Source organism: Abramis brama (assembly GCF_963993115.1).
Source record: "Abramis brama genome assembly, chromosome: 4".
Classification (NCBI taxonomy): Eukaryota; Metazoa; Chordata; class Actinopteri; order Cypriniformes; family Leuciscidae; genus Abramis; species Abramis brama.
This window is the reverse complement of record NC_139966.1, coordinates 14,825,690-14,852,255: the sequence shown is the minus strand read 5'-3', so window position 1 is coordinate 14,852,255 and position 26,566 is coordinate 14,825,690. Positions and strand designations below refer to the sequence as shown.

The following is a 26,566-nucleotide window of genomic DNA, read 5'->3' as shown; positions in this document are numbered from 1 at the left end:
GTATTTTTTTAGACATTGCCCACAAGCTCAAGATACCAGTGATGGTGCTCTCTCAGCCCATGTCTGTGGTTGCACTTAATTGTCAACTATTACCCTCCGTCACACATACCACTGGCTCCTTAAGACTCATCACCTCTGGCAATCACTCAGAGAACATTGACTTTCTTTTTATTGATACTCCTTCTGCTCCTGTGGTTCTGGGACACCCCTGGCTTGTGCTCCATAACCCTCATATAAACTGGCGTATGAATTCTGTTTTCGCTTGGAGTGAATTTTGTCATGCTTCTTGTTTGTTGTCTGCGTGTTCTTCTGTGTCTTGTTCTGTGTTTCAGGATGAACACACAGATTTGTCCAACGTGCCATGTGAGTATCTTGACCTGAAGGGAGTAAGTCCCAAGCTGCTTCTCTACCTCCGCATCGTCCCTATGACTTTGCTATAGACTTATTGCCATGTACATCACCGCCTAAAGGCAAGTTATATTCGCTTTCCTCCCTGGAAAGGGAGGCCATGGAGAAATATATTTCTGATTCTCTAGCAGCCAAGATCATTCCCTCTTCTTCTCCATTTTTTTTGTGAAAAAGAAAAACGGCTCTCTTCGTCCATGTATTGACTATCGAGGGCTGAACGACATCACGTGAAGATTACTTATCCTTTACCGTTGATGTTATCAGCCTTCGAGCGTCTGCAGGGGGCGTCATTTTTCACAAAATTGGATCTCTTGCTGGAGAATGGGCTCTATGTCAAGGCGGAGAAATGCGTTTTTCATGCACAGTCTGTTCCCTTTTTGGGGTACATCGTCTCGTCTGAGGGAGTGCGCATGGATTCCGACAAGGTTCAGGCTGTGGTAGATTGGCCAACCCCAGATTCTCGCAAGCCCCTGCAGAGGTTTCTGGGTTTTGCCAATTTTTACCGGCGGTTTATTCACAATTTCAGCCAGCAAGCCTCTCCTTTGACTGCTTTAACCTCCACCAAAACTCCGTTTAGGTGGTCCAGCGCAGAGGAGGCTGCGTTTACCAAACTGGAAAGCTGCTTTGTTTCAGCTCCCATCCTTGTTGCCCCTGATCCATCCAGGCAGTTTGTGGTGGAAGTTGACGCATCAGAGGTAGGGGCTGGTGCGGTTTTATTCCAGTGCTCATCCGCGGACGGATTAAACTCTAGGCAGGCTCGGTGGACCTGTTATTTCTGTCGTTTTGATTTTTCTATTTCTTACCGTCCGGGTTCAAAAAACATCAAGCCGGATGCCTTATCCCGTATTTTTGATCATTCGGAGTGCCGTCTTTTTCCGAGCCCATTCTGCCGCAAAAGCTCGACCTCTCAAGGGGTAACGTCCCCGCCCGGATGCCCACCGGGTCATTTATTTGTGCCAGACGGTTTAAAGGAACACTCCACTTCTTTTGGAAATAGGCTAATTTTCCAACTCGCCTAGAGTTAAACAGTTGAGTTTTACCGTTTTCGAATTTATTCAGCCGATCTCCGGGTCTGGCAGTAGCACTTTTAGCATAGCTTAGTATAGATCATTGAATCTGATTAGACCGTTAGCATCTCTCTCAAAAAAATGAGGTTTCGATATTTTTTTTAAACTTGACTCTTCTGTGCTTACATTGTGTACTAAGACCGACAGAAAATGAAAAGTTGCGATTTTCTAGGCCAATATGGATAGGAACTATACTCAAGGAACTGTGCTGCCGTACCAGCAGGCGCAATGATATTACAAACTTAGTGCCGGTCACGTTGGAAGTTACCTAGCTGGGGACTATTTTCAGGCACTGCGTAATATCATTGCGCCTGCAGCACCCATGGTACGGCACTGAAAAAATCTTCTACCACTGAAAAAATGCGGCCTCAGTATTTGAAGGTATGGGGATGCACTCCGTAAATCTAGCAGCTCATAAGACGAAAAGGATAAATTCCAGTGGTATGATGCTGTCGACAAAATAATCAGCCTTAAACAAGTAGCCAACCAACACAGAACACAAAGGAATGTTTTTTGAAGAATGGGGGTAACTTTAACAGTTGATGGACACCACTGACTTCCATAGTATAAGAAGAAAATATACTGTGAAAGTCAGTAGTGTTCAACAACTGTTTAGTTACCCCCATTCTTCAAAATACCTTCTACTATGTTTAATAGAACCTCTTAAAGGTTTGTAACAACTTGAGGGTGAGTATATGATAAAAGTTCTCTCTTTAACAGCATTTTTTTCCCAAAAGTGCCTTGATGAAAGTTTATTTGTCATGTGTACAAATGTCGTTGACAATTGAAATGCTTAGAGTGAGGCCAGATTACCAAACCAGACTGTAATGCTGTATCTACTTCTGCTCTCAAAGACTGCCTGATAAAAAATTATCATACATTTTTGATCAACACCATAAAGTGTCAGATGACGTAAAAAGTGCAACCGTTGTTGTAACTTACTACAGAGATTATCTACATGGATATTCCATGTCAGTGAATTATCAAAAAAGACACCAAGATATTTATATGAAGAGACCTGTACTAAACTGTTCCGGATTATTCACACTGCTTGGAAAATTATTGGTGTTAAAGGGATGGTTCGGAGTAATTTCAACCTAGGGTCCTTTGCACCTTGACCTCGAGCCAAACACCCCCCCCAGAAGCCTTTTTTCCCTTGGTCGAACATTATTATAGTTAGAGCTTATTTAGAGATATCAGCCGAATGGCTTAGTGATCCCGATAACCCGGACGTCGAGGTCACTTCCGTGATTTGGGAAAAGTGCTTTGCAAAACTCACATGTGTTTACACTACATCCTTATGCATCGCTTTCTGCCCAGACTTTTACGGGCTTTTCCCAAATCACGGAAGTGACCTCGACGTCCGGGTTAGCGGAAGCATAAGCCATCAGGCAAGTGTTATTTAAATAAACTACTGATGTACTTACAAACTTTCCAATGCCTCGTTTTATGAGTACAGAACCTATTTGTACTACTGTATTAGTCTGGTACCATTCCGGGCATTAATTGTGGGGTAATGTACGAGATACAAACTTGGACCCGTTAGCATCTGGACTAAGCCATTCAGCTGATATCTCAAAATAAGCTCTAGCTTTAATAATGTTCAACCGGTGTTTGGCTCGAGGTCATGGTGCAAAGGACCCTAGGTTGAAATTACTCCAAACCATCCCCTTAAAAAACAGACATCATTGCAGACTATTTATGAACAGGCTACTTTAAGACAAGCTAAAAGGATTGTCCGTGATCCATCCCATGTTTTGCATATAGAGTATGAGTTGCTGCCTTCTTGAAGGAGGTTTAGAGCTCCTCATTGCAGATTGAATATGGGATGTAAAACACACTTGGGATGTTTTACATGAGCTCAAAGAGGTGGTGGATGATACATGTGGAAAATAGGAGGACTTTTCTTTTCTGCATCAAGAGTGACTTGTTTGTCAACATTTGATTACCACTAATTGAACTTTGCTTTCTGAAAGTGCTGACTTGTACATGGATATTATAATTTCAGCCATTCCCAAATATCGTTGGCTTCATCTTCAGCAAAGTTTTTTACCATTCTCTGTTCTGGCCCAGATCACCCAAACACTGCACATTTCTTGATTATTTTTATAATTTCATGTCATATTTCATATTTCCTACTGTGTTTAATTTTTTTGTGTAGTGTAAATGTTTGTGATGATTGGGTTGTTGAATATAATATACGTGCAATTCACTGCAGATTTTGGGTCTGTTACTTCATGTACATTGTTTGGTAAACCAATGGAGATTAACAGTCATCTTTAATAATAACTAAGATACTTAATACCTAAGGTTTAAGCCTTTCCGTCCTTTCCGAGTTTTCATTTCAAAACGCTCTCTGTCCACACAAGCATTTTCAAGTGTTTTCCAAAAGTTTCTCATCCACACTGAGGCCACATTTACACATAGCCGGGTATTTAGAGAAACGTATTCATGTATTAATTTACATCAACCCCCATAAATACGCCGTTGAGCGCCATCATAACTATGCCAAACCTATGGGCGGCAGTGTAGGGAAAAGGATAAATCCATGCAAGCCAATCAGAATCCTCAGAATCGACAACAACGAATAACACAAGCAACTTCCTAGGGCGCTCACATGATGTTAAGCATTTTCTGGCGCATAATGTGACGTCTGAGAACCTAAAACCCCGTTTCTCCCAATTGACACAAGCAACACATAACCGGCATTATCAGAAATTTCCACATTGGCAGGAGTTTTCAGAAATAGTTTTCTGTGATAAAAACGGGGTTTTCGTGTAAATGAGAGGCCAAACCGCAGGGAAATATCTGCGTCTTCCCTTCGTGTAAACGGGGCCTGAAATGTCAGAAAACACCAAATTAACCTTACTGCGTGTGCGTATAAACCTCTAAAAAGCTCACTGAGATGATACAGATAGAACAGGCATAATAAAGTTATCACACAATTCTTTTGGAAGAATCGTTTTATATAGCAAAATATCTCACCATTCACTGATGCGTCCAGGTCGCACTCACCATTAAATGTTTGGTCTAAAATGCAACTGTTCTCATGTCAAATGTGAGTAAATTTTCTGTCTTCTTTGCAAGACTGTGATATGATGAGTGTGCAAAGTATCATATTTTAGCAACAGTGTGAAAGTGAAAAGCACATAACAGGCACAATACCGCCGGTATAAACACGAATATCAATGGGTTCAATATGCGTCACATGACTAAACATGCATCATCGTTTTCAAATACCTCTGTCTTCACAGTCCACACTACAACGTGAAAACAGCGTTTTCAAATGTATCCACTTTGGAAAGCATTTTTCATAAAGCTTTGTTTTCATGAATAAAAACGCTGTCTCAGTGTGGACGGAAGGCCAAATCAGGGAGAAAGGGATGCTTTTTCAAACGAAAACATAGTGTGTTCATGGCCTGAGTTTGACACCCCTGCTTTAAAGTGTAAGTTGCAGGTTAACCACCACAGCCAATTAATGTGTAAATTAAAGTGCTCTATATGTATATATTTAATTATTTCTGTCTTAAAATGCGTTAAAATAACATTTATTGGGGTTTCTTCAAAGGTAGCGTGTTTTTTCAGTTACTGGGTGATGACGTCACAAGAGGAACTCGCAACCCATACTCTGCTAGATTCCTACTGTATTATGGCTATTTGGAGAACGACTGAGGATGCGGAAAACCATCAAATTCTTTATGGACCACAGCCCTACAATTTTTAACCGGTCAGGCGTGAGAGAGGGGAGCCATTGCACTCAAAGAGTTATTAATGCTTGGTGTGAGGAGAATTAGTGGAGGGTTGGCCAGGTGTCCTGGTGAGTAACGTTAGCTACGTTAGAGCTAGTCTAGCCTGGTGCAAACTTAACCCGGATAATATAACGGAACAAGCTAGTCTTTTCAAAATATTGCCGTCATGTAGAATAGCAAGGAGGGACAACGACTGAAGACATTATTTACTTACAGTAAGTCAGTCCAAATCAGAGCTGTAATGTTAGAGATGCACACACTGCACAGGCACCAATCGCTAGTCTCATCGACGCCTCAAACGTCATGTAATACCCTTCCTCAATCCACGCGTTATCAATTTCTCACGATTTAATTAGCGATGTTTATTGTCAGAAAAGAAAAAGAGAGATCGATGTCCCCATCACTGTGTTTGTGTGGGCTATGCCACCCAATTGAATCAGCAGTGGAGAGTGTGTGCTGCCGTGAGGTGAACGCGTTTAGGAGTTTAGTGGAACAGCTCGACCTGCGACCGGCTGATCTGACGTGCCTGAACCCGTTTGTTTTGCGAATAGCTTATTCTCATTTCAGGCAGGATCACGGTCCCCTTTAAGTCAGCACACACGAGTATGTTTACAATGGATTTATTTTATCCATTTTTTTTTTTTTTATCAAATAAAACATACAACCAACTTTTCTGAAGTTATGTAACGCGAATATAGCTGCTAGCGTACGGTAACTCTACTAGTGAGTTCCTCTTATGAAATCACGACCCCATCTAGTGGAAGGGAGCGGGAGCGGTTAAAACCACTGTTAAAAGTGCCAACTTTTCATATTATATCAGCATTTTGGTATAAAAAACAATGGTGGGCGGTTCTTATCTTTATGTTTAATAAACACATTGCATTGTCTTCGTGAAAAATTTAACCTGCAACTTACACTTTAAGCTTTCTGTGCTCTGCCACAATAAACACAAACTTCCCCAGGACATTACACATTTACTGTGCAGGGTCCAGAGCCACTGAAAATGTTAGAATGCTATCAACACAACCATATTATATAAAAAAACAAATTGGCAAATGTATCCATATATATATATATATATATATATATATATATATATATATATATATCAGACACTTTTAATCATACTGAGATTATATATTTTTTACCTGTAAATCCAGTTGTCACTGTTTGCATTTTAATGCTGGTATAAATGTTTTTTGCTCCCAGACTTTCAAGTTTTGCCTTTTAGAAAGAATCTCAAACTCTTTCATTAGTAGGTCTTAACATTTTAAATACATCATTGGACAATATGTTTTTCACCAAGAAATAAAATCGGAACTCTTCTAGCATCTATTTTAAATTGTTTGTGCACTTTTGTGATTTAGACACCAGGACTTTTATTTTGGTCTGCCGGTGTGACGTCATAAGACTGCGTCGACCGTCGAGCTCCTGCATCTGTTGTGATTCGGCTGAAGAAAGGTTTGTGTTTTAAGCGTTTAGTGTTTAATCAATCTAACCAATTCAGGCAATTTTATAGTTTTTACAAATGATGTAAAGTTGCTTAATTATTGTTTAATGAACCAATGCAATACTTTATTTAACATTAATAAACGTTATTTTTATGAATAAAGAGAATTGGCACATGAAAAGACAAGTCTCATTTCGCTCCCTATCTCGTGAATCAGTTCATCATAAACGCAAATTCAGCCACTGGCGAGTAGTGATGAAGAAACAGAGTATTATGAAACTTAACAAAAACAACAACTGCAAAATGATTTAGTGAATCGAAGCGCAAATGCAGCAAACTACATGAACATTTGTGAATGATTGCTTTTACACATCAATAGCAAATGTTTTCGTGGAAATGTAAAACATAAATGCCTAAATATGAAGTGTCTGTATAAGTTAGTTCTTTAATTAGTTGTTAGTGTTTTTAGTCTAATCAAGTCATTTAACTCCATTAACAATATGACAATACTATTTGAATTGTGTAAATTTGAATTATAGACAAGTGTAATTGAACAAAATTGAATACTTTGTGGCATTTTACATAGTTAAAAATAAATTGAATATTGAACATTTGAAATTTAACACAATTGACATGTTTTTATGGCAGAATATTATAGACAAGTATTTCCAAACAGCGGATTTTTTTTGTTCTGAATTCATAGATTGCAAATACCCAGTTTTTAAGAATACAGCTTCAAGTTTTCAAGATGAAGAAATTCTGAACATTAAATTCAATATACTTATACATAAACATTTATGATTTATATGTGAGGTTAGCATTCTCAGCACATGAAACATTTGTCTAACTGGTCTCTGATGTTTGTTTTAAAGTATATTTGATGTGAAAGTGATTAGCATGCCACCGTTTTATTCAGCTGTTGTCGAGTCCGTTCTGTGCGCTTCTATAGCCTAACTGTCTGGTTTGGGTCAGCCACTAAATCAGATATAAGACCGCAACAGACTGTTTAGATAGATAGTAGTTTGGATGTCTTTCTGTCTTTATTCTCTTCTTAAACAGGACAAACACACAGAAAAACTCCTGGTGAAGCGACTGAGATCCACGTGACACACTATTATAAAGATGGCGTTTATTAAAGAGGAGAGTGAAGACTTCAAGATTGAAGAAACATTCAGAGTGAAACATGAAGAAACTGAGGAACAAACAGGTTGGTCTCATTCTCAAAGATCTCAGTCATTTGATCCAGCTCTACAGAAACGAGTGATATTTTTGAAGAATGTCCTCGGCGATTTCTTTTTTTACTCAACGCTGTTTTATTTTGCACCTGGCAAAGCTGTGTAAAAACTCAAATTTATTGTCTCCGCTCAAATTATTATTTTTTTAATAAAAACACACCTTGATTTTAAAATGTATGAGATGAGATTAACAGAGAGGCACGACCTTTTCCCAACTGTGGGATCCGCAGGTTGGAGCACGCTCGCAGATCCTCTCATAGACAATGTAAATTGATTAATTGATTTTAAAGGGAGTTTCTGTCGATGGCGCTATAACCGGTGCACTGCTTTTCTGTAGACTAAACCACATACCAAATGTAAAGAAGTTTTACGTATAATGCAAAGTTTTAAGGAACGACAAACGCTTTTAATTGAGTCGATCCGCTATCGAGACAAGACAAAACATTTGTCAAAATATAGCTGTGCAACATAGAGGGAAACAAGAAATGTGTGTGTTGGCTGGATACATTCATCAGATTCAAAGATCATTTTCAAAGTGCTTTTTTTAAAACAATGTTTTAAAATAGGCCTATTTAATTTTTCTTAATTAAAAATATTTTAGTGTTTCATGCATTATTATATATCTGGGAACTCAATGTGTGCCATTTCATCCGATTTTTTAGGTAAATCATTTATAAACCTACGCCTACACAGGAGAATATGTCAATAGGTTTCTAAATATCCTAATTGTTCATCGTGATTTCAAAAATAAAAGTTTGTACATATTACTTTATACATCGATCAGGCATAACATTATGATCACTGACAGGTGAAGTGAATAACACTGATTATCTCTTCATCACGGCACCTGTTAGTGAGTGGGATATATTAGGGACCAAGTGAACATTTTGTTCTCAAAGTTGGTGTGTTAGAAGCTGCAAAAATGGGCAAGCGTAAGGATTTGAGCGAGTTTGACAAGGACCAAATTGTGATGGCGAGACGACTGAGTCAGAGCATCTCCAAAAAGGAAGGAACAGCGCAGGATCATGGGCGGCCAAGGCTCATTGATGCACGTGAGGAGCGAAGGCTGGCCTGTGTGGTCCAATCAAACAGACGAGCTACTGTAGCTCAAATTCCTCAAGAAGTAAGTGCTGGTTCTGATAGAAAGGTGTCAGAAAACACATACCCCTTTTCCGCCAAAGCAGTTTGAGTGCTGGTTCAGAGCCTAGTTTCAAATCAGTTCTTTGTCTTTCGACACCCAAAGCACCAGCTCTGAACCAGGAAAAGTTGTTCTTAAGGAGCACCAATACAGTGCTGGTCTAGAAGTAAGAACCGCTAGCGTCAGGGGCTGGGGTTACCGTGACCAGCAAGGCGAACAGAAACTTGTGACTAACATTTTTTAAATAGCAGCTATTCAAGCTAATTGGCTAGTTGCACGTGGCCGCCATGTTGGATTTCAGGAGTGTGCGGATAGACACTTCCGGTTTCGCATTACGGCCGGTGCAGGGAGCCGGAGAAAGAATGTTTATAGAATCAATTATATCACTTAAAATACTACTAATCATATTACTATCACACGAGCCAATGGCAATTAAATGCACGGATGCATAGTCAGATTAATGAATGAAATACAACTGTTCACAAACAGAAGATTGTATTTGACTCATGCTGCATACACAATGACAGTTATGCCTACTGTAAATATAGAGTTACAACTACGATTAGAGTTGTTTGCATAAAATGCACCGTGAACATTCACACGTTTGCCCTGTGATCGGCTACAATTTATCTCCATTAATATTATTTTCTCAATTCTGCGCATATATTTTTACTTACTTGCATCAATTGCTCGATCAATATTATCATCACATATTTTACATTTTTAACTGTAGTTACCACAAACAATTTAATATAGCTAAGTTTGTGTATATTTTACACGTAGTAAAGTACTGTATGTGCTGCTTATAAACACCAGACAGATAATGATTTATGAAACAGATCTTTACTCATCTCACTTGCACAAAATAAATGCAGTAATAGAAAGCATAGAAACGCACAGGTGAAATACACTGAAAATTATATGCATTTAAAAATGTGGTCGGGTTGAAGTCATCCCTCCGGATCTTCTGTAGCCTACTCATGCCCGTACCGCAGCGTCAACGGGGAATGCATGAAAGCTGACTTCTCTGTTGTAACGTAAGAAACGTTACATAACGGCACACAACAATGAAGTGCTGAGGCTGTCACCCTCTGAAAGGCAAGTCGCCTCTCTTGAATCCTAAATCGATTGCACGAATCTGAATCGGGGCACGACTATGATAGCATCAAAAATCGCTATTTTTAAAACACTAAGAAAACTCGACACAACATGAAACTTTGCTCGAAGTATCACCAGGGGCTCTACAACATGAACTACAGCATTGAGAACATTGTTTAGATGTTTACTAAAAATAAAGATTTTGAACGACTCACTGTTTCCGGCCGCTGGCATTTTGTCAGTCAGAAAAAGTCGATCTGTGAATGCGAATGAACTGACTCTGAATTTTAGTATTGTTTCTTATATGAGGATCAAGTCTCATACAAGGTCAATATTGATTTTTACTAACGACAAAAAGACAAATTATCCGTGAATTTATATTGAATTAAACTTTAGCAGCTTTCCATCTTTACTCTCCTCCCTGTTACGGAGATCGACTATTTTTGACTGACAAAATACTGGCGGACGGAAACATAGTGAGTTGTTCAAAACCTTTATTTTTAGTAAACTCTGTGTACACAAACAATGTTCTCAATGCTGGAGTTCATGTGTAAAGCCTCTGGTGATACTTAGAGTTGAGCCGGATACTCGGCTGAAACGAGTATCCGGTACGGAAAAAGCACTTTTGTCTAGTACGAGCATTATACGAGTAATACGAGTCAATATCTGTGCTCGGATAAAAAAAAAAAAAAAAAAGAAAGTTATGTTGAGATTAGGGCTGGGCGATATATTGATATAAAGAACATATATATATATATATATATATATATAATGCGATATGGAATTAGACCATATCGCATCGATAGCCTATAGTTCAAATCTGCACTGCTCCCCGCGCCCCTGCGCCCCCACCCCTCCTTTTCCACTTTGGCACTTTGCGTGCGTGTTTAGAGCATGTTATGTTATAACATGAAATAAAGTCTTTCACCTCAGAAAAACACTCAATTGCACGCGCAAATGCGGCAGCACGCGCTGTGTATCGCCTCACTGTATATAAAGTGCAAAAGAAACTATGAGCATGCAACGCCGTTACGTTGTAAATTACACGAAATAAAAGTAATGCAGGTATGATTTTCATTCTATTCACAAGGAGTTTCCATGTTTCATTAACAGTTCGTGTTAGAATTGTGTATTCACCATGGTAACTGTCGTTTCCATATTAACCCCAAAATGCCACAATTTTTCTTTGTATTATTTTTTATATTATTAAATGACTGTGGTGGCTCAAACCAACATTGTTTCAACAAAAACTAGTTTGGGACTGCTATTTAATACCTTTAGCATAGGCCTAATGTTTATTAGTACTAGTCTTTACTATTAGTCATATTCTTACAATTTATGTTAAGTAAAGGGGGACAGTAATTTGTGTTAACAAATTTTGAAAAAAATAAAACATGAAAAATAAAAAATATCGGGATATATATATATATCGTATATCGAAATTCAGCCTAAATATATCGGGATATGACTTTTGGTCCATATCACCCAGCCCTAGTTGAGATGAAAACTCTTGTTCATTACATTTTACTTCATAATTGCAACCGCATGTGCTGTAGCCTATTCTCATTGTTGCAAAACTTCTGTAGTTCTGTAGTTTGTTTGTTATCGTGATCAAAACCATTGATCTGAAGCTCAATGCTGATGCTGTCATGTAAATAGTTTTCTAATCAGCAATAAATATAACAATTTCTGATCAACCCATATCAATTGCATGCTTAAAATAACATACTGGTTAAAGCCCCGCCCATTTCAAGACAACCAGACCCACTTCCGGGTTAAATCCCGCCCACTTCCGGGTTAGGCTCCGCCCAGTCCGAGTACAGATACAGATAATTCATATGGTTAACAGATACAGATACAGATAATGCTGTACTCGCTCATCCCTAGTGATACTTTCAGCAAAGTTTCATGTTGTGTCGAGTAGGGCTGGGTATCGATTCAGATGTTACAATTCGATTCGATTTCGATTCGCAAGCTCTCAAATCGATTCGATTTCAATTCGATTTTTTGATTTCGATTCTGAATTAGATTTCGATTCGACTCAATGAATATTTAATACAAATCCTATATTTATTAAAAAAAGAAAAAGAAAAGAAAAGTGAACATAAGTTTTCAAGTGTTTAATTAATAAAAAGAAATTAAGAGCCACAAACCTGTATATTAAACTCTTTTTATTTTAGGTATACTTGGGTACATTAAAACAGAACCCAACTCTATATTTCAAATGCATACAATGAATAGACAGGATTTTGATGCAAGATGAAAAATTGATGCTGAAAATTGGACAAGTCAGAACAGTCGCATGTCTTGATCAAACAGGTTAACAATCCTCACATAAACCCATATAAAAACATTGCATATAATTTTTTATCTGTGCCCTTCCTGTCTAACAGCTAGGCCATATACATAAATTGAATAAAGTTATCAAACAGTCTGTGCTGCATTAATTATAAATTATATATAGACTAATCAAAGTTAAAAAAGTTCTTTAGTCAAGAGCAGTGAGTGTTTTTCTCTGTTCCCTTTGTTATTTGATTAACTTTAACGACAGAGATAATTAGTGGCTACTGTGTACTGTCCCTTTAAGACCAGCCGCTGCTGTCAGAGACGCGGATCTCACACGCGCCTCATTCTCTCATGAGTCATAACTCTTCACGTTCATCATAAGACTGCTCTTATGTTATGAAAATACTCAACAAAAAGACATTTTGGCATTATTGTGTGTTTTATTGTTCGTTCAAGCGCGAAAGATAACTCTATTCTGGGCTGTCTTGTGCGCACGCACGATATCATCGCAAGTTTTTCTGTGTCACAGTCACGACATTCACAGGCAGCGAGATCTATTTTGTCTTGTCGCGTATGAATGGTTTAAAAGCATTTGCATGAATAAGAGCGGGATCATGTAACACTAGCCAAAGGATGACAAAAATTAACAGATGCTGCATTGCGTTAAAAGCCCAAATTTGTTTATTTCATACAAAACCGCAGCATTTTGCATCATATAGCCTAATTGCGTATAGGCTTGACATCGCGATTGCGATATGATTAAACGTGCAGCACTAATTGAGGTTATTTTATGATTTAGATAAAACTAACATAAAATCTCACAGCATTAGCTATAAAATTGAGTTTGCAAGCCTATATGAACAGTGGAGGAAAACTAATTCTTGGGTAATAGATAAATAAAGATGGAAAAAAATCGATTCTTGGCGTTTGAGAATCGATTTTGAATCGACCACATTTTAAAAAATGATTAATCGAAAAATCTATTTTTTCGCCCAGCCCTAGTGTCGAGCCTTCTTAGTGTTTTAAAAATAGCGATTTTTGATGCTATCATAGTCGTGCCCCTAGCACTCCCATTCAAAAGGCAATTTGACCGAAAACGAAAATATGGTCAAAGTTAAAAGTGGCGTTTCCATTCTAATTATGCTTTTAAACGAAAAAGTAGATTACCGCGGGTAGATTAACAAAAAGACCCTAGGTTGCATTTTTGCAAGAGTTACCTCAATAAAGAGTTTATCTCAATAAATTAGCATATCATGAAAAGGTTCTCTAAACAAGCTATTAACCTAATCATCTGAATCAACTAATTAACTCTAAACACCTGCAAAAGATTCCTGAGGCTTTTAAAAACTCCCAGCCTGGTTCATTACTCAAAACCGCAATCATGGGTAAGACTGCCGACCAGAAGGCCATCATTGATACCCTCAAGCAAGAGGGTAAGACACAGAAAGAAATTTCTGAACGAATAGGCTGTTCCCAGAGTGCTGTATCAAGGCACCTCAGTGGGAAGTCTGTGGGAAGGAAAAAGTGTGGCAAAAAACGCTGCACAACGAGAAGAGGTGACCGGACCCTGAGGAAGATTGTGGAGAAGGACCGATTCCAGACCTTGGGGGACCTGCGGAAGCAGTGGACTGAGTCTGGAGTAGAAACATCCAGAGCCACCGTGCACAGGCGTGTGCAGGAAATGGGCTACAGGTGCCGCATTCCCCAGGTCAAGCCACTTTTGAACCAGAAACAGCGGCAGAAGCGCCTGACCTGGGCTACAGAGAAGCAGCACTGGACTTTTGGACAAATTTTGCATGTCATTCGGAAATCAAGGTGCCAGAGTCTGGAGGAAGACTGGGGAGAAGGAAATGCCAAAATGCCTGAAGTCCAGTGTCAAGTACCCACAGTCAGTGATGGTCTGGGGTGCCATGTCAGCTGCTGGTGTTGGTCCACTGTGTTTTATCAAGGGCAGGGTCAATGCAGCTAGCTATCAGGAGATTTTGGAGCACTTCATGCTTCCATCTGCTGAAAAGCTTTATGTAGATGAAGATTTCATTCTTCAGCACGACCTGGCACCTGCTCACAGTGCCAAAACCACTGGTAAATGGTTTACTGACCATGGTATTACTGTGCTCAATTGGCCTGCCAACTCTCCTGACCTGAACCCCATAGAGAATCTGTGGGATATTGTGAAGAGAAAGTTGAGAGACGCAAGACCCAACACTCTGGATGAGCTTAAGGCCGCTATCGAAGCATCCTGGGCCTCCATAACACCTCAGCAGTGTCACAGGCTGATTGCCTCCATGCCACGCCGCATTGAAGCAGTCATTTCTGCAAAAGGATTCCCGACCAAGTATTGAGTGCATAACTGAACATAATTATTTGAAGGTTGACTTTTTTTTGTATTAAAAACACTTTTCTTTTATTGGTCGGATGAAATATGCTAATTTATTGAGAAAGGAATTTTGGGTTTTCATGAGCTGTATGCCAAAATCATCAGTATTAAAACAATAAAAGACCTGAAATATTTCAGTTGGTGTGCAATGAATCTAAAATATATGAAAGTTTAATTTTTATCATTACATTATGGAAAATAATGAACTTTTATCACAATATGCTAATTTATTGAGAAGGACCTGTACATGGTGAACTCAAGTACCGTTGCACAGTGTAGTGGACTCTATTTTTATAATATTTTAGATCTGAATGCCAGATTCAGGATTGGCAGCCATCAAACTGCCATTAACTTGTATTTGTCTTTTTTCGCTTTAGACCTGATGGCACTGAAAGAAGAGAATCAAGAACTAAATGAAATAGAAGAGAAAGATCAATATAAGAGACATGATTTCATGGATATAGAAAAATCCATTCAGACTGAAACAACTTCATCACGAACAAAAGATCAGAAGACCGAATCTAATAGTAACTTCACCTGCCCTCATTGTGGAAAGAGTTTCAAGCACAAGCATAGCCTTAATTTCCACATGAAAATTCACACTGGAGAGAAGCCTTTCAAATGTGATCAGTGTGAAAAGAGTTTCAATCAGAAAGCAAACCTTAATGCCCACATGAGAGTTCACACTGGAGAGAGGCCATTCACCTGCCAACAGTGTGGAGTAAGTTTCACTCAAAAAGGAAACCTTAATTCCCACATGAGAGTTCACACTGGAGAGAAACCTTTCACATGTGATCAGTGTGGAAAGAGTTTCACTAAAAAAGTAACCCTTGATTCCCACATGAAAGTTCACACTGGAGAAAAGCCGTTCACATGTGATCAGTGTGGAAAGAGTTTCCTATGTGAAGAAACCCTTAATTCCCACACAAAGAGAAAACACTCAGGTAAGAACTTTATTATATCAGTGTGGAAAGAGTTTCAGATTTAAATCAACCTGTGATTCACACATGAAAAGTCACACAGGTGAGAGTCCTTAAACCTGCAAACTAGGATCCACAGAAATGGGTTGTTCACTTCTGTAAAGTCAAGTGACATGACTGGGGGATGTTTATTCCATGCACTGCGTGCAGACATCATTATTAATAAAAATCACCAATTAGTTTTATTGTTTATCAATTATTTACAGTTTTTTGTTGATGTTATGAGTTGGTTGATACAGCCGCAAAATCAAAGAAAGATAAGAAAACTGATATGGATAAATAACAGTAAGCGCCGCACTTAAACTGCAAGGGTAAATGTGAGAGACATTTCCAACAATCAAATCGAAATAATAATACAATACCACAGAGTAGAAAGTTAAGCAGTTATCATGTTCAACAACAAGATTGCAAACTGTAGCAACAGGCTTAGCTAGGCTAGGCTGGGACCATACCAATAAATAATTTGTTTCTGGATGTAACACAAGCTATCAGCACTAGAAAAAGATGTATGGTTAGATACCAAAAGCAGGTCATGTATGACTTTAGTAAGTGATAATCCTTACGGAAATTGTTCACAAGTAATATTGCATAGTGAAGAGGACTCTATATTTCTAATATCTTAGACCTGAATGGTAGATTCAGGATTGGTCTATAACAGTGCAGTTTTGTTGGACACTTTTGGTTTTGATGTTTTAATACTTTTATCTTGATTTTGATGTCTGTTGCTTTGAGCCATTAAATGATAACTTGTAGTGGTATTTTTTTCCGCTTTAGACCTGATGGCACTGAAAGAAGAGGATCAAGAACTGAATGAAATAGAAAAGAAAGATCAATATAAGGGACATGATTTCATGGATGTAGAAAAATCCATACAGACTGAAACGACTTCATCACAAAAAAAAGTTCAGAAGACCAAATCTAACAGTAACTTCACCTGCCCTCATTGTGGAAAGAGTTTCAAGCTCAAACATGACTGTATAACCCACATGAGAGTTCACACTGGAGAGAAGCCTTTCGCATGTGATCAGTGTGGAAAGAGCTTCAGTCAGAGAGCAAACCTTAATTCCCACATGAGGATTCACACCGGAGAGAAGCCGTTCACATGTGATCAGTGTGGAGAGAGTTTCAAATATAAAGTAACCCTTAATTCCCACACAAAGAGAAAACACTCAGGTAAGAACTGTTTTATATGTCATCAGTGTGGAAATAGTTTCAGACTTAAATCAACCCCTTATTTACACATGAAAAGTCAGGACTCTCACCTGTGTGTGGGATCCACAGAAATGTTATTCATTAAGTGACATGACTGGGGGATGTTGTCTTTTGTCAGTATTTTCAGTTAGATGATACAGCTGCAAAATCGGGAATACTCTATGCTAACTTGGACAGATTAATCATGTTGTGAGGAAATGTAAAACTGAGTTTCATTATTGTACAGACAAAGTGAACTCTAATGATAATGTCCCTCAGGAACAGCATACATTAGGAAAAAAGCAGAGGACCTAATACTGAGCCCTGCTGCACTCCTTACTTGTGTTTGATGAAACGTCTGTTTGTTTACACAAAGTATAAGCAGTCGAATAGATTTGACCTAAACCGTGCTAATGCTTATCCACAAGTGAAAACATAATTCTAAAGCTATCAATAATATTGTTGTGATCTGTGTTGTCAAAAGAGCTATTAGCACTAGAAGAAAGATGTACTCATGATTAGATGCCAAAAGCAGGTCATGCATCACTTTAATAAATGATGGTGCTTTAATCCTGACTGAAACTGTTCACAAGTACTATTACATAGTGAAGAGGTTTTCTAATATTTTTTAGGCCTGAATGGCAGTTTCAGGATTGGTCTTATAACAATGCAATTTTGTTGTACAATGTTGGTTTTGATATTTTAATACTTTTTATCTTGGTTTTGATATCTATTGCTTTGAGCCACTAAACTGCCATTAACTTGTATTTGTCTTTTTTTGCTTTAGACCTGATGGCACTGAAAGAAGAGAATCAAGAACTGAATGAAATAGAAGAAAAAGATAAAAATCAGAGACATGATTTCATGGATATAGAAAAATCCATTCAAACTGAAACAACTTCATCACGAACAAAAGTTCAGAAGACCAAATCTAACAGTAACCTCACCTGCCCTCATTGTGGAAAGAGGTTCACTCGAAGACATAACCTTAAATACCACATAAGAGTTCACACTGGAGAGAAGCCTTTCATATGTCATCAGTGTGGAAAGAGTTTCAGACTTAAATCAACCTGTGATTCACACGTGAAAAGTCACACAGGTGAGAGTCCTTAAACCTGTAAACTGTGGTCCACAGAAATGTGTTATTCACTACTGTTAAAGTTACATGACTGGGGGATTTTTATTCCATGCACTGTGTGCAGACATGATTAATAAAATATAAAATTCATAGGTGATTATTTTAATTATGAATTATTATTTGTTTTTGTCTGTTATCTGTTTGTTGATACAGCCGCAAAATCAACTTGGACAGTTGGGCAGTTTTATCATGTTGTGAGGAAATGTAAAACAGAGTATCATTGGCAAAACATAGTGAACTCTAAAGATAATGACCCTCAGGGACAGCATACATTAGGAGAAAATCAGAGGACCTAATACTGAGCCCTGTTGCACTCCATATTTGTGTTTGATGAAACGTCTATTTGTTTACACAAAGTATGAGCAGTCGAATAGATTTGACCTAAACCGTACTAATGCTTATCGACAAATGACAACATACATATCCAAAAGAGTGTTGGGATCTTTTTTCTAGTGCTATTATCTCTTTTGACAACATAGGTGTACTCGTGATTAGATGCCAAAAGCAGGGTCATGTATCACTTTAATAAATGATGGTGCTTTAATCCTTACTGAAATTGTACCATAGCACAGTGAAGAAGACTCTATTTTTCTAATATTTTAGATCTGAATGGCAGATTCAGGATTGATCTATAACAATATTTTGTTGCAAAATGTTGGTTTTGATGTTTTAATACTTTTATCTTAGTTTTGATGTCTGTTGCTTTGAGCCATTAAACTGCTGTTAACTTTTTTTTCTTTTTTCTTTTCTTTAGAACTGAAAGACTTCACATGCCAACAGTGTGGAAAAGGCTTCAAAAAGAAAGTATCCCTTAATTCCCACATTCAGAGAAAACATTCAGGAGAGAACTCTTGTAAAGTAAGCCTCAACTCTCATACGAGCACTGCAGTGAAGCCTTTCACCTGCGAACAGTGTGGGAAGAGCTTCAAATATGAAGCACTTTTTGATTCCCACATGAGAAGTCACACTGGAGAGAAGCCTTTCACCTGCAAACTGTGTGGGACTAGGTTCGCGCACAAAGGAGGTCTTAAGTCACATATGACAATTCACACCGGAGAGAAGCCATTCACATGTGTTCAGTGTGGAAAGAGTTTCAGACTTAAAGCAATCCTTGATTCACACATGGCAAGTCACAGTGGTAAGAGTCCTTACACCTGCAAACAGTGTGGAAAGAGCTTCTCATATAAAAGAACGTTCAATGCCCACAAGAGAGTTCACACTGGTGAGAGTCCTTACACCTGCAAACTGTGTGGGAAGAGCTTCTCACAAAGTGGAAATCTTACGGCTCACATGAAAACTCACACTGGAGAGAAGCCATTCATGTGCCTTGAATGTGGAAAATGTTTTACACGTGCAATAACCCTTACTTACCACTCTAGGCTTCACTCAAGAGAGAACTGTTTTAATTGTCATCAGTGTGGAAAGATTTTCAGTCATAAAATATCACTTGAGGTTCACATGAGGCTTCACACTGGAGAGAAACCTTTCACGTGTCTTCAGTGTGAGAAGAGTTTCACATATAAAAGAGACCTGAAACGTCACTTGCAAACACGTTGTGGAAAGAAATTGCAGTGCTCTGAAAGTGGAAAGAGGCTTAGAAAAAGGAGCAAGTTCAAACATGTTCAGCACATTCAATCTGGAGAAAGGAAATTTAATTGTGATCAGTGTAATAAAAACTTTATTTTGCCATCACACTTACAGATACACCTGAAAAGTCATGCAGATGTGAGACCACATTTGTGTTCTTTGTGTGGAAAGGGATTTAAATGGCTCGGCGGTTTAAAATGGCACCAGCAAATTCGTACCTGTGTGAGAGTAAGGTTACGTTCACACCGCAGCTGAGCGCTCTAATTGACTTTTTAATTGAGTTTTCAAGCATCATTGCTAACAACATGGAAACTGTGTAAACATTAAAGTAAAGGAAGAGTTCTTGCACAGCACAAGTGAGTCTATTATTGTAATGTTGCGCATTTTGTGGCTTATTTGGAGTCATTTGGGGTAGGGCTGGACGATTTTGGCTAAAATCATAATCGTAATTAATTGAACAAGTTACCTTGATTACGATTATTGAACGATTATTTAAAAAAAAAAAATTCTTTCTCATATGTCACTGGTTAGGCTTATACTGTAAATATGTTCACGGTTATTTTTTCTAATGAAATTATGCATAATACCTCATACCTCGGTTCAGACATCACGGTTCGGTACAATGGAGGGAAAAGCAAAACAAAAATGCAGAAGGCAATTTTTATTGTGCATGTCTCAGGCTGTACCACCAACAATCCGGTGGTGCCTAGAATCCAGCGCTGACTAAAAGCATGCAGCGGAGGAATGGAAAGTTGACAACCACCATAGGATAATAAATTACTTAAGCCTTGTATTTAAAAAAAAAAAGTTTTATTAATAAAGTAAAGGCATAGAACCAGTTTATTTGTAGTGCATTAACAACAGTTTTATATAATTAGTTTATTCATTAAATTAATAAAATTATTCATTAAATTAACCCCGGGCCCGGGGTAACTCAGTGGTAACTTTACCTCAGTGCTCACTGCTCAGACAGACGCTAAATTTTACTGCATCGACGACATTGATTTTTTTGTAGGCTATATAGCCTAAAATGGACAAAAGTTTAATAAGTAAACTTTTAAGGGATGCAGCAGAGGCCCTGGAGCAGAGCTCATTGATTACCGCAGCAGCCTCCAGATCGACGTGCACAAGACGAGCAAGGTGAGTCTAGTCTAGTGGTTCTCAACGGGGGCGTTCAGAGAACAACGGGGGGCGTTGGAAGCAAGATTTTTGAAAGGGGGGCGTTCACGAGTTTAAATATATCGCAATTTTTTGTTCATTTGCTTTTATTCATTTTAAGCATTTAGTAATTTAGTTGTAATAAACACTTTAAGTAGGCTATTTAAAAAGTGTTAGGACTATGTATTTGTTAAATTATGTTGTAAAACATATGCGCAGAGTGTGATATCATATTGTGTGTGCACGCGCGTCTATGCACGTGAAAGAATATGTCAGCAGCGCTCAAAAAAAACATTCGTCCAGCAGCCGCTCTCCTGACCGCAAGTCCACCGTCAGTGTTGTAGGTAGGCACTAGGCAGGTTTTTTTGTGTTCATCTCTATCGCATTACGACTGAAAGCCGTATCAATAATGTCAAAAATATGATGTGCAGTCAAGTTCGGGTATGTGTATGCTGTTTAAATGAGTGTTCTCACCGCGCTGATTCACGGAGTTTTGACGAGTTGTATTTTGACGATTTGATATTATTTATTATTCAAAAGATTAGAATGCCTAACATTCTAAAATCTTCCAGTTTAATGCGACATGTACCCTAAGCTATGTATCGTTTATTTTTGCAGTCATAGACCAGCGCTTAAGCACTGACTAGAATCCAGCGCTGACAAGAATCAGCATTCACAAGCTCAGAAATGTGTTTCGCGCTAACAACAATCCGGTGGTGCCTAGAATCCAGCGCTGACTAAAAGCATGCAGCGGAGGAATGGAAAGTTGACAAGCCATTAAAAAGTATTGACAAGAAACATTTATATTTTTTCAAATATTTTCAATAAATCATGTTCCCATACACTCTGGCGACGAATTTTAAAATTAATTAAACTAAATTCTATTTATAAGGTAAAACTTTTACATTTTTAGGCAGTAACTAATTACAATCCCTGATGCCAAAATATTTTCTTTGTAAGTAATTTACTGGTCAGGCATTATTGTTAACTGGCAAGACAGTAAGAAGAAAATGACAATTTGATGGATAATTTAAATTCTGCAATCACATTTTGGTAATGTGTTTCCACCATCACATCTGAGCGGAAACGCTGCTTGCCTTGGGTAATTTCAAGATATAAAAATAATTAATAATACAATAATAATTTAGTTGTTCATATGTTTTTATTCTTGTTAGAAGATTATTATTATTATTATTATTTTTTACTGATTATGAACACAAATTAATCACGACAAACCAAATTAATTGTAATTGTATTAATTATACCATTGATGAAAACAAGCTGATACCAAGGTATTTTAGGCCAAAAATCATGATTGTATTTATTTATTTTTCGAAAGTAAGGTTAATGTAAGTAGCTTCTTGCAATACTCTCCTAAATGCGTAATAAAACCTATAAGTGCAAACATTACCGCTTTAATGACCGTCCTGTATTTTTCAGTGCATTTGTTTTACAATATATGGCTATTACTGTCATGGGATTAATATTGTAACTATTATTTTGTAGTAGGTGTAATGTAGACAGACACAACTAAAAGAGGATTGAGTTTTTCTTTGTTTAATTTGCACACTGAATATGGGTTGGAGCTTTTAATTTTTAACTATCAAAGTGCACCAGATTAATGAATTTAACATTAAAATGCACAAAACTTTCTTACGGGGGGGCATGCCCCCAACCCCAAGAAGGCCCGGGGTCCACCCACCACAGATTGACCAAAACTCCTGTGAGAAACACTGGTATTGCTACACCAATGGAGTTTATAGCTTTTTTTTTAATGAATCACTGTGGAGTATAGTTCAGTTGTATTAATAAAAGACAATTTTGCACTTATTTCATCTGTTAACTGTCACTCGTTCCTGCTCGCTCCTTAGTTTGGGGGTGGGGGGCGTTCAGGGACCTGGATATTGGATAGGGGGCGCTGGCCCAAAAAAGGTTGAGAACCACTGGTCTAGTCTAACGTTAATCTCAGTCAGCCATTTTGTAGTCGCTCCAGTCCCCTTAATATCTGTGGTCAAATAGTCATGTTTTCAAAATGAATCTGAAATTAGCTCGTAACAGTGTAATGTTATTGAGTGTACGAAAGAATAGACGACGCGTTATAACGTTAAACAACGATCCCCCCTTCATAAGGCCGACGACACACTGGCTGCGTGGCGTCCGTTTTTATTTCGGCTCCCATGTTAACAGCAGAGCCATATAGGTCTTTCTCTATGGCTCTGGTTAACAGGTTAGACTAGACACTAGGCTTGCAGACTGCCTGCGTGAGCAGCGTGACGCGCGTCTCAGGCTCGAGCCGCCATTTTGATACGAATAGATCTTGATAAATGACATTTTGATGTTTGAAAGTCTAGGTTTTGAAATAAATGCATATATATAATATATTTTAATCGATTTTCATGATAACATGAAGTATAGGCCTTCCACAACCCCATAATGTCGAATATATCACCAATGAGGCTTTTTCATGTCACCTAGCAGTCCAGTGCCGCGTCAGACACGTTTCTGGTGTGTAAAGACAAGGAAAACTCCTTTAAATTTTTTTTAGAAAATGGCAGATCGTTTGGCTAGATAAGACCCTTATTTCTTGAATGGGATCATGCACAGCCCTTTGAAGCTGCATTGAGACTGACTTTTGAACCTTTGAACATTGGGATAGTTGGTTGCCATTAAAATCCCTTATTCGAAGAAAAAATCCTGAAATGTTTTCCTAAAAAAAAAAAAAAAAACGTAATTTCCTATCCACTGAAGAAAGAAAGACATGGATATCTTGGATGGCATTGGGATGAGTAAATGATTAGGACATTTTCATTTTGGGGTGAACTAATCCTTGAACTCTAGGGGAGTTGAAAAATTAGCCTTTTTCTAACAAAAGTTTGTGTTCCTTTAATGAGTAACATTACTGTGAATTGGGAACTACTACTTTGGTCACAAGGTTAAGCTAATAATTATTTTGTATACTTGAGATATTGACTTTGTATTTAGCACTGCTTTAAATTGTGACATTTCTAGGTGAGGTGAATTGATTATTTTCACCGTACCCTCGACGTTCAGTCAATCATCTTAGAATAACTTTCCCTCCTCCTTCACCAACTCCAAGAATAAAGAAAAAGTGTGTGACCTACACACACAGATTCTTTTGCCTATCTCACCGAAAAGATTCCGAAGTTCCAAAAGTGGCTGAAAAAATTAATCTGGAGTCTTAAGTTTGCTTATGAGCTGCGAATCGATTTCTTTCTTGAGAAACCACGCTTGTGCGATCATAGATCATAAACTAGCGCATTACGTACCGTTTCACAGCCGACGAACGATCCCGACTTCAGTGTCATCACTACGGCATTGATTACGGCTTTTGTTCACACAGCGCGCGTTTCGGACTGAACACGGCAATGTTACTAGGTCCCCAACCCGGCATTAATCCCGGGTCGTGTTTGCGTTCACACAGAAGGCATTCTGGCAATGTCCCGGCAATTTGCCGGAATAATCGCGCTGTGTGAAAGGGGCTTTTCTGTTTGATTATGCAAGTAATGTTCTGCATGTAAATCTGCATTTTCTTAAATTTCCTCATCAGACAGATACTCTTCTTCATCAGATTTTAATGAAGAACTCATGCACCAGTTTCCAAAACTGAGAGATGCTGGTGGTTTCCAGCTTTTAAAGACAAGAGGCTCCACCAGGACAAAAATTCTGGAACCCATCCCATGTCCAGACGAAAGCTATTCTCCTGAATATTTGTGCACTGATGCAGTCGGAATAGGAGCTGCAACAATTTATGTAAGACCCCTGCAAAAAGATCTAAATACAGAAGTAAGTGTTTAAAAAAAAAAAATCAATTAAATGATCACTGAACCGTTTCATAAATTTGTGATATTTTACAGAATACCCAAGTGGTGCTTTTTATACAACTGTACATAAAGATTGAATTTGTAACTGATAATTAGTTTCATGTTGTGACTGATTAATGGTAAATGTGTGATGTGGGCAATATTCTAAATTATACTCTTATTTTTAGGGGCGTAGGAAACTATTGTATCATTTAGGCCACATACACAGCTGCAGAATATGGTTGTCAGTCCAGTATCAAATAATCTTAACCCCACGTTTTAGTAGGTTGTTGTAAGACAAGTGTCTGGAGATGGGCCGCCAGTGGTCTGTTTGTATTGCAGCAAGACTTTTCCATTACTGGAGATACAAGAGCATGTTGATCGCTGTGAACTGTAAGTATATTTTCTGGAGTGTCCAATTTACTTCTAAGTAGTATCATATCATGCAATATAATCCTGTCCACTAGGGCTGCACGATTATGACAAATCAAATTTTCTGATTATTCCCTTGAAATTGTAATTGCTATTATTAATTACGATTATCACAATTTACATTATATCTATTAGTGCTGTCAAAGTTAACGCATAATCATATTAATGGCGTTAATTTTCTGCTTGACCTGTGGCCCATTTGGAGAAATGGAGATACAAAGTTTTGCCAACTTAGCAGCTTTTTTTTATTTTTTTGAATTAAAAAAGCGCCAAAACTAGTGTTGTCAAAAGACCTGGTACTTCGGTACCAAGTCGGTACTAAAAAAATTTAAACGTTACGGTACCATCTTTTCATAAGTACCGGTGGTACCAAAGTACCGTTAATCCGGTCTAATACGGTTGCGCTGACCGAATGGTGCACAGTTGTGTCCTCTTCATAAAACACTGAGAAAACACCGCGAGCGGCGGCGCTGCTCAATCTACTCGTTGACAAGAAAGGAGGAAAGAGCCACATATGGAAATATTTTGGATTAGGCTAATGTCATGTTGCCATAAGGGGCTGTTCACACAGCGCGTTTTTGCACATGTAAATTCATAATCTCAAATGTAGGCGCGCGACAAGCGCGTTTATTATAGAAGCAACGTGGCGCGCTCATTTTCCCAAGCGCCACTGTAGCATAGCAACGACAGATGCCACGGGAGAGCAAGCGCTTATGGAAAGGCAGACTGATCTCATGAAATGGCGTATGTATGACACGCCAATTCGTATGCCATTTTTGGCGTGCTATCAAGACGCATAATCGCTTTTTAGCGTGTATATCAACGCCGTTTGACCTCCATTGACTTACATTACTATATATCAACCCGGTATCACGACAAGACGTGAAATCATGACGTTGGTCCCCTTTGGAAAACGTGTAGATGTCACAGTTTAACGCCCTCAGATGTGAATCTTACACGTTTGCCATATCATGAAGATATCTGTACAATTTCCTATACCATTTTATAGATTATAAATGTAAGATCCCTTAACCCTACTCCCACATCTAAACATACCCATTTTATAGACAATATTAAAATGATAAAGCGTAATGGACAGATATGTGTAGGGAAATGGCATTTTTATGAACAATATCATTAAAAGATAGTTTGAGCCACTAATCCTACCCCTAAACCTAACCATAACCATTTCTTAAAACTACGTAGGCTACAATTATAAAGAAAAACAACAGACAGACAAGTATAATCACAATAATTTATTTATGGTTCCTATAGAACCATAATACACTAACTTTACAACACAACATCGATTCACAAAATACATCAATTTTATTAGCTTGATGTAATCCAAACCTTCAGAATCCACATAAACTCACCAACCGACAAAAATTTAAATCTAAAACACCTTGAAGACTAAACTAAACTGCCGTTCTATATACTATATGAGCCAA

General features: G+C 38.1%; 2 protein-coding genes across 6 annotated transcripts; both read left to right on the top strand.

The window, feature by feature from the left end:
• Nucleotides 1-662: 662 nt before the first annotated feature.
• LOC311082069 (uncharacterized protein) lies at nucleotides 663-3,265 on the top strand (the record flags this gene model as incomplete). The annotated part of the gene is made up of 2 exons (XM_084112813.1): nucleotides 663-1,113; nucleotides 3,243-3,265. 2 exons carry the CDS (start codon nucleotides 663-665, stop codon nucleotides 3,263-3,265), a joined length of 474 nt encoding a protein of 157 aa, XP_083968939.1.
• Nucleotides 3,266-6,615: 3,350 nt separating this feature from the next.
• LOC311081647 (uncharacterized protein) lies at nucleotides 6,616-20,052 on the top strand. Of its 5 annotated transcripts, none has more exons than XM_084112244.1 (6): nucleotides 6,642-6,685; nucleotides 7,734-7,881; nucleotides 15,186-15,752; nucleotides 16,563-16,961; nucleotides 17,767-18,078; nucleotides 18,872-20,052. In XM_084112244.1, the coding sequence occupies exons 2-6, from the start codon at nucleotides 7,797-7,799 to the stop codon at nucleotides 19,957-19,959; spliced, it is 2,451 nt and encodes an 816-aa protein (XP_083968370.1). In that variant the 5' UTR covers nucleotides 6,642-6,685; nucleotides 7,734-7,796; the 3' UTR covers nucleotides 19,960-20,052. The 5 variants fall into 5 exon arrangements, with proteins under 5 accessions (XP_083968369.1, XP_083968370.1, XP_083968372.1 ...); XM_084112246.1 differs by adding an exon at nucleotides 8,809-9,032 and having other exon boundaries at nucleotides 6,650-7,881; XM_084112243.1 differs by having other exon boundaries at nucleotides 6,616-7,881.
• The last annotated feature ends 6,514 nt before the right edge of the window (nucleotides 20,053-26,566 follow it).

Excerpts from the sequence above, each read along its gene's own strand:
- LOC311081647 (XM_084112242.1), top strand. The coding sequence starts at position 15,056 with ATGGTGAACTCAAGTACCGTTGCACAGTGTAGTGGACTCTATTTTTAT. Across the intron at positions 16,962-17,766 it reads CACAAAGAGAAAACACTCAG|ACCTGATGGCACTGAAAGAA; the intron begins GTAAGAACTGTT and ends TTTTTGCTTTAG. Across the intron at positions 18,079-18,871 it reads ACACGTGAAAAGTCACACAG|AACTGAAAGACTTCACATGC; the intron begins GTGAGAGTCCTT and ends TCTTTTCTTTAG.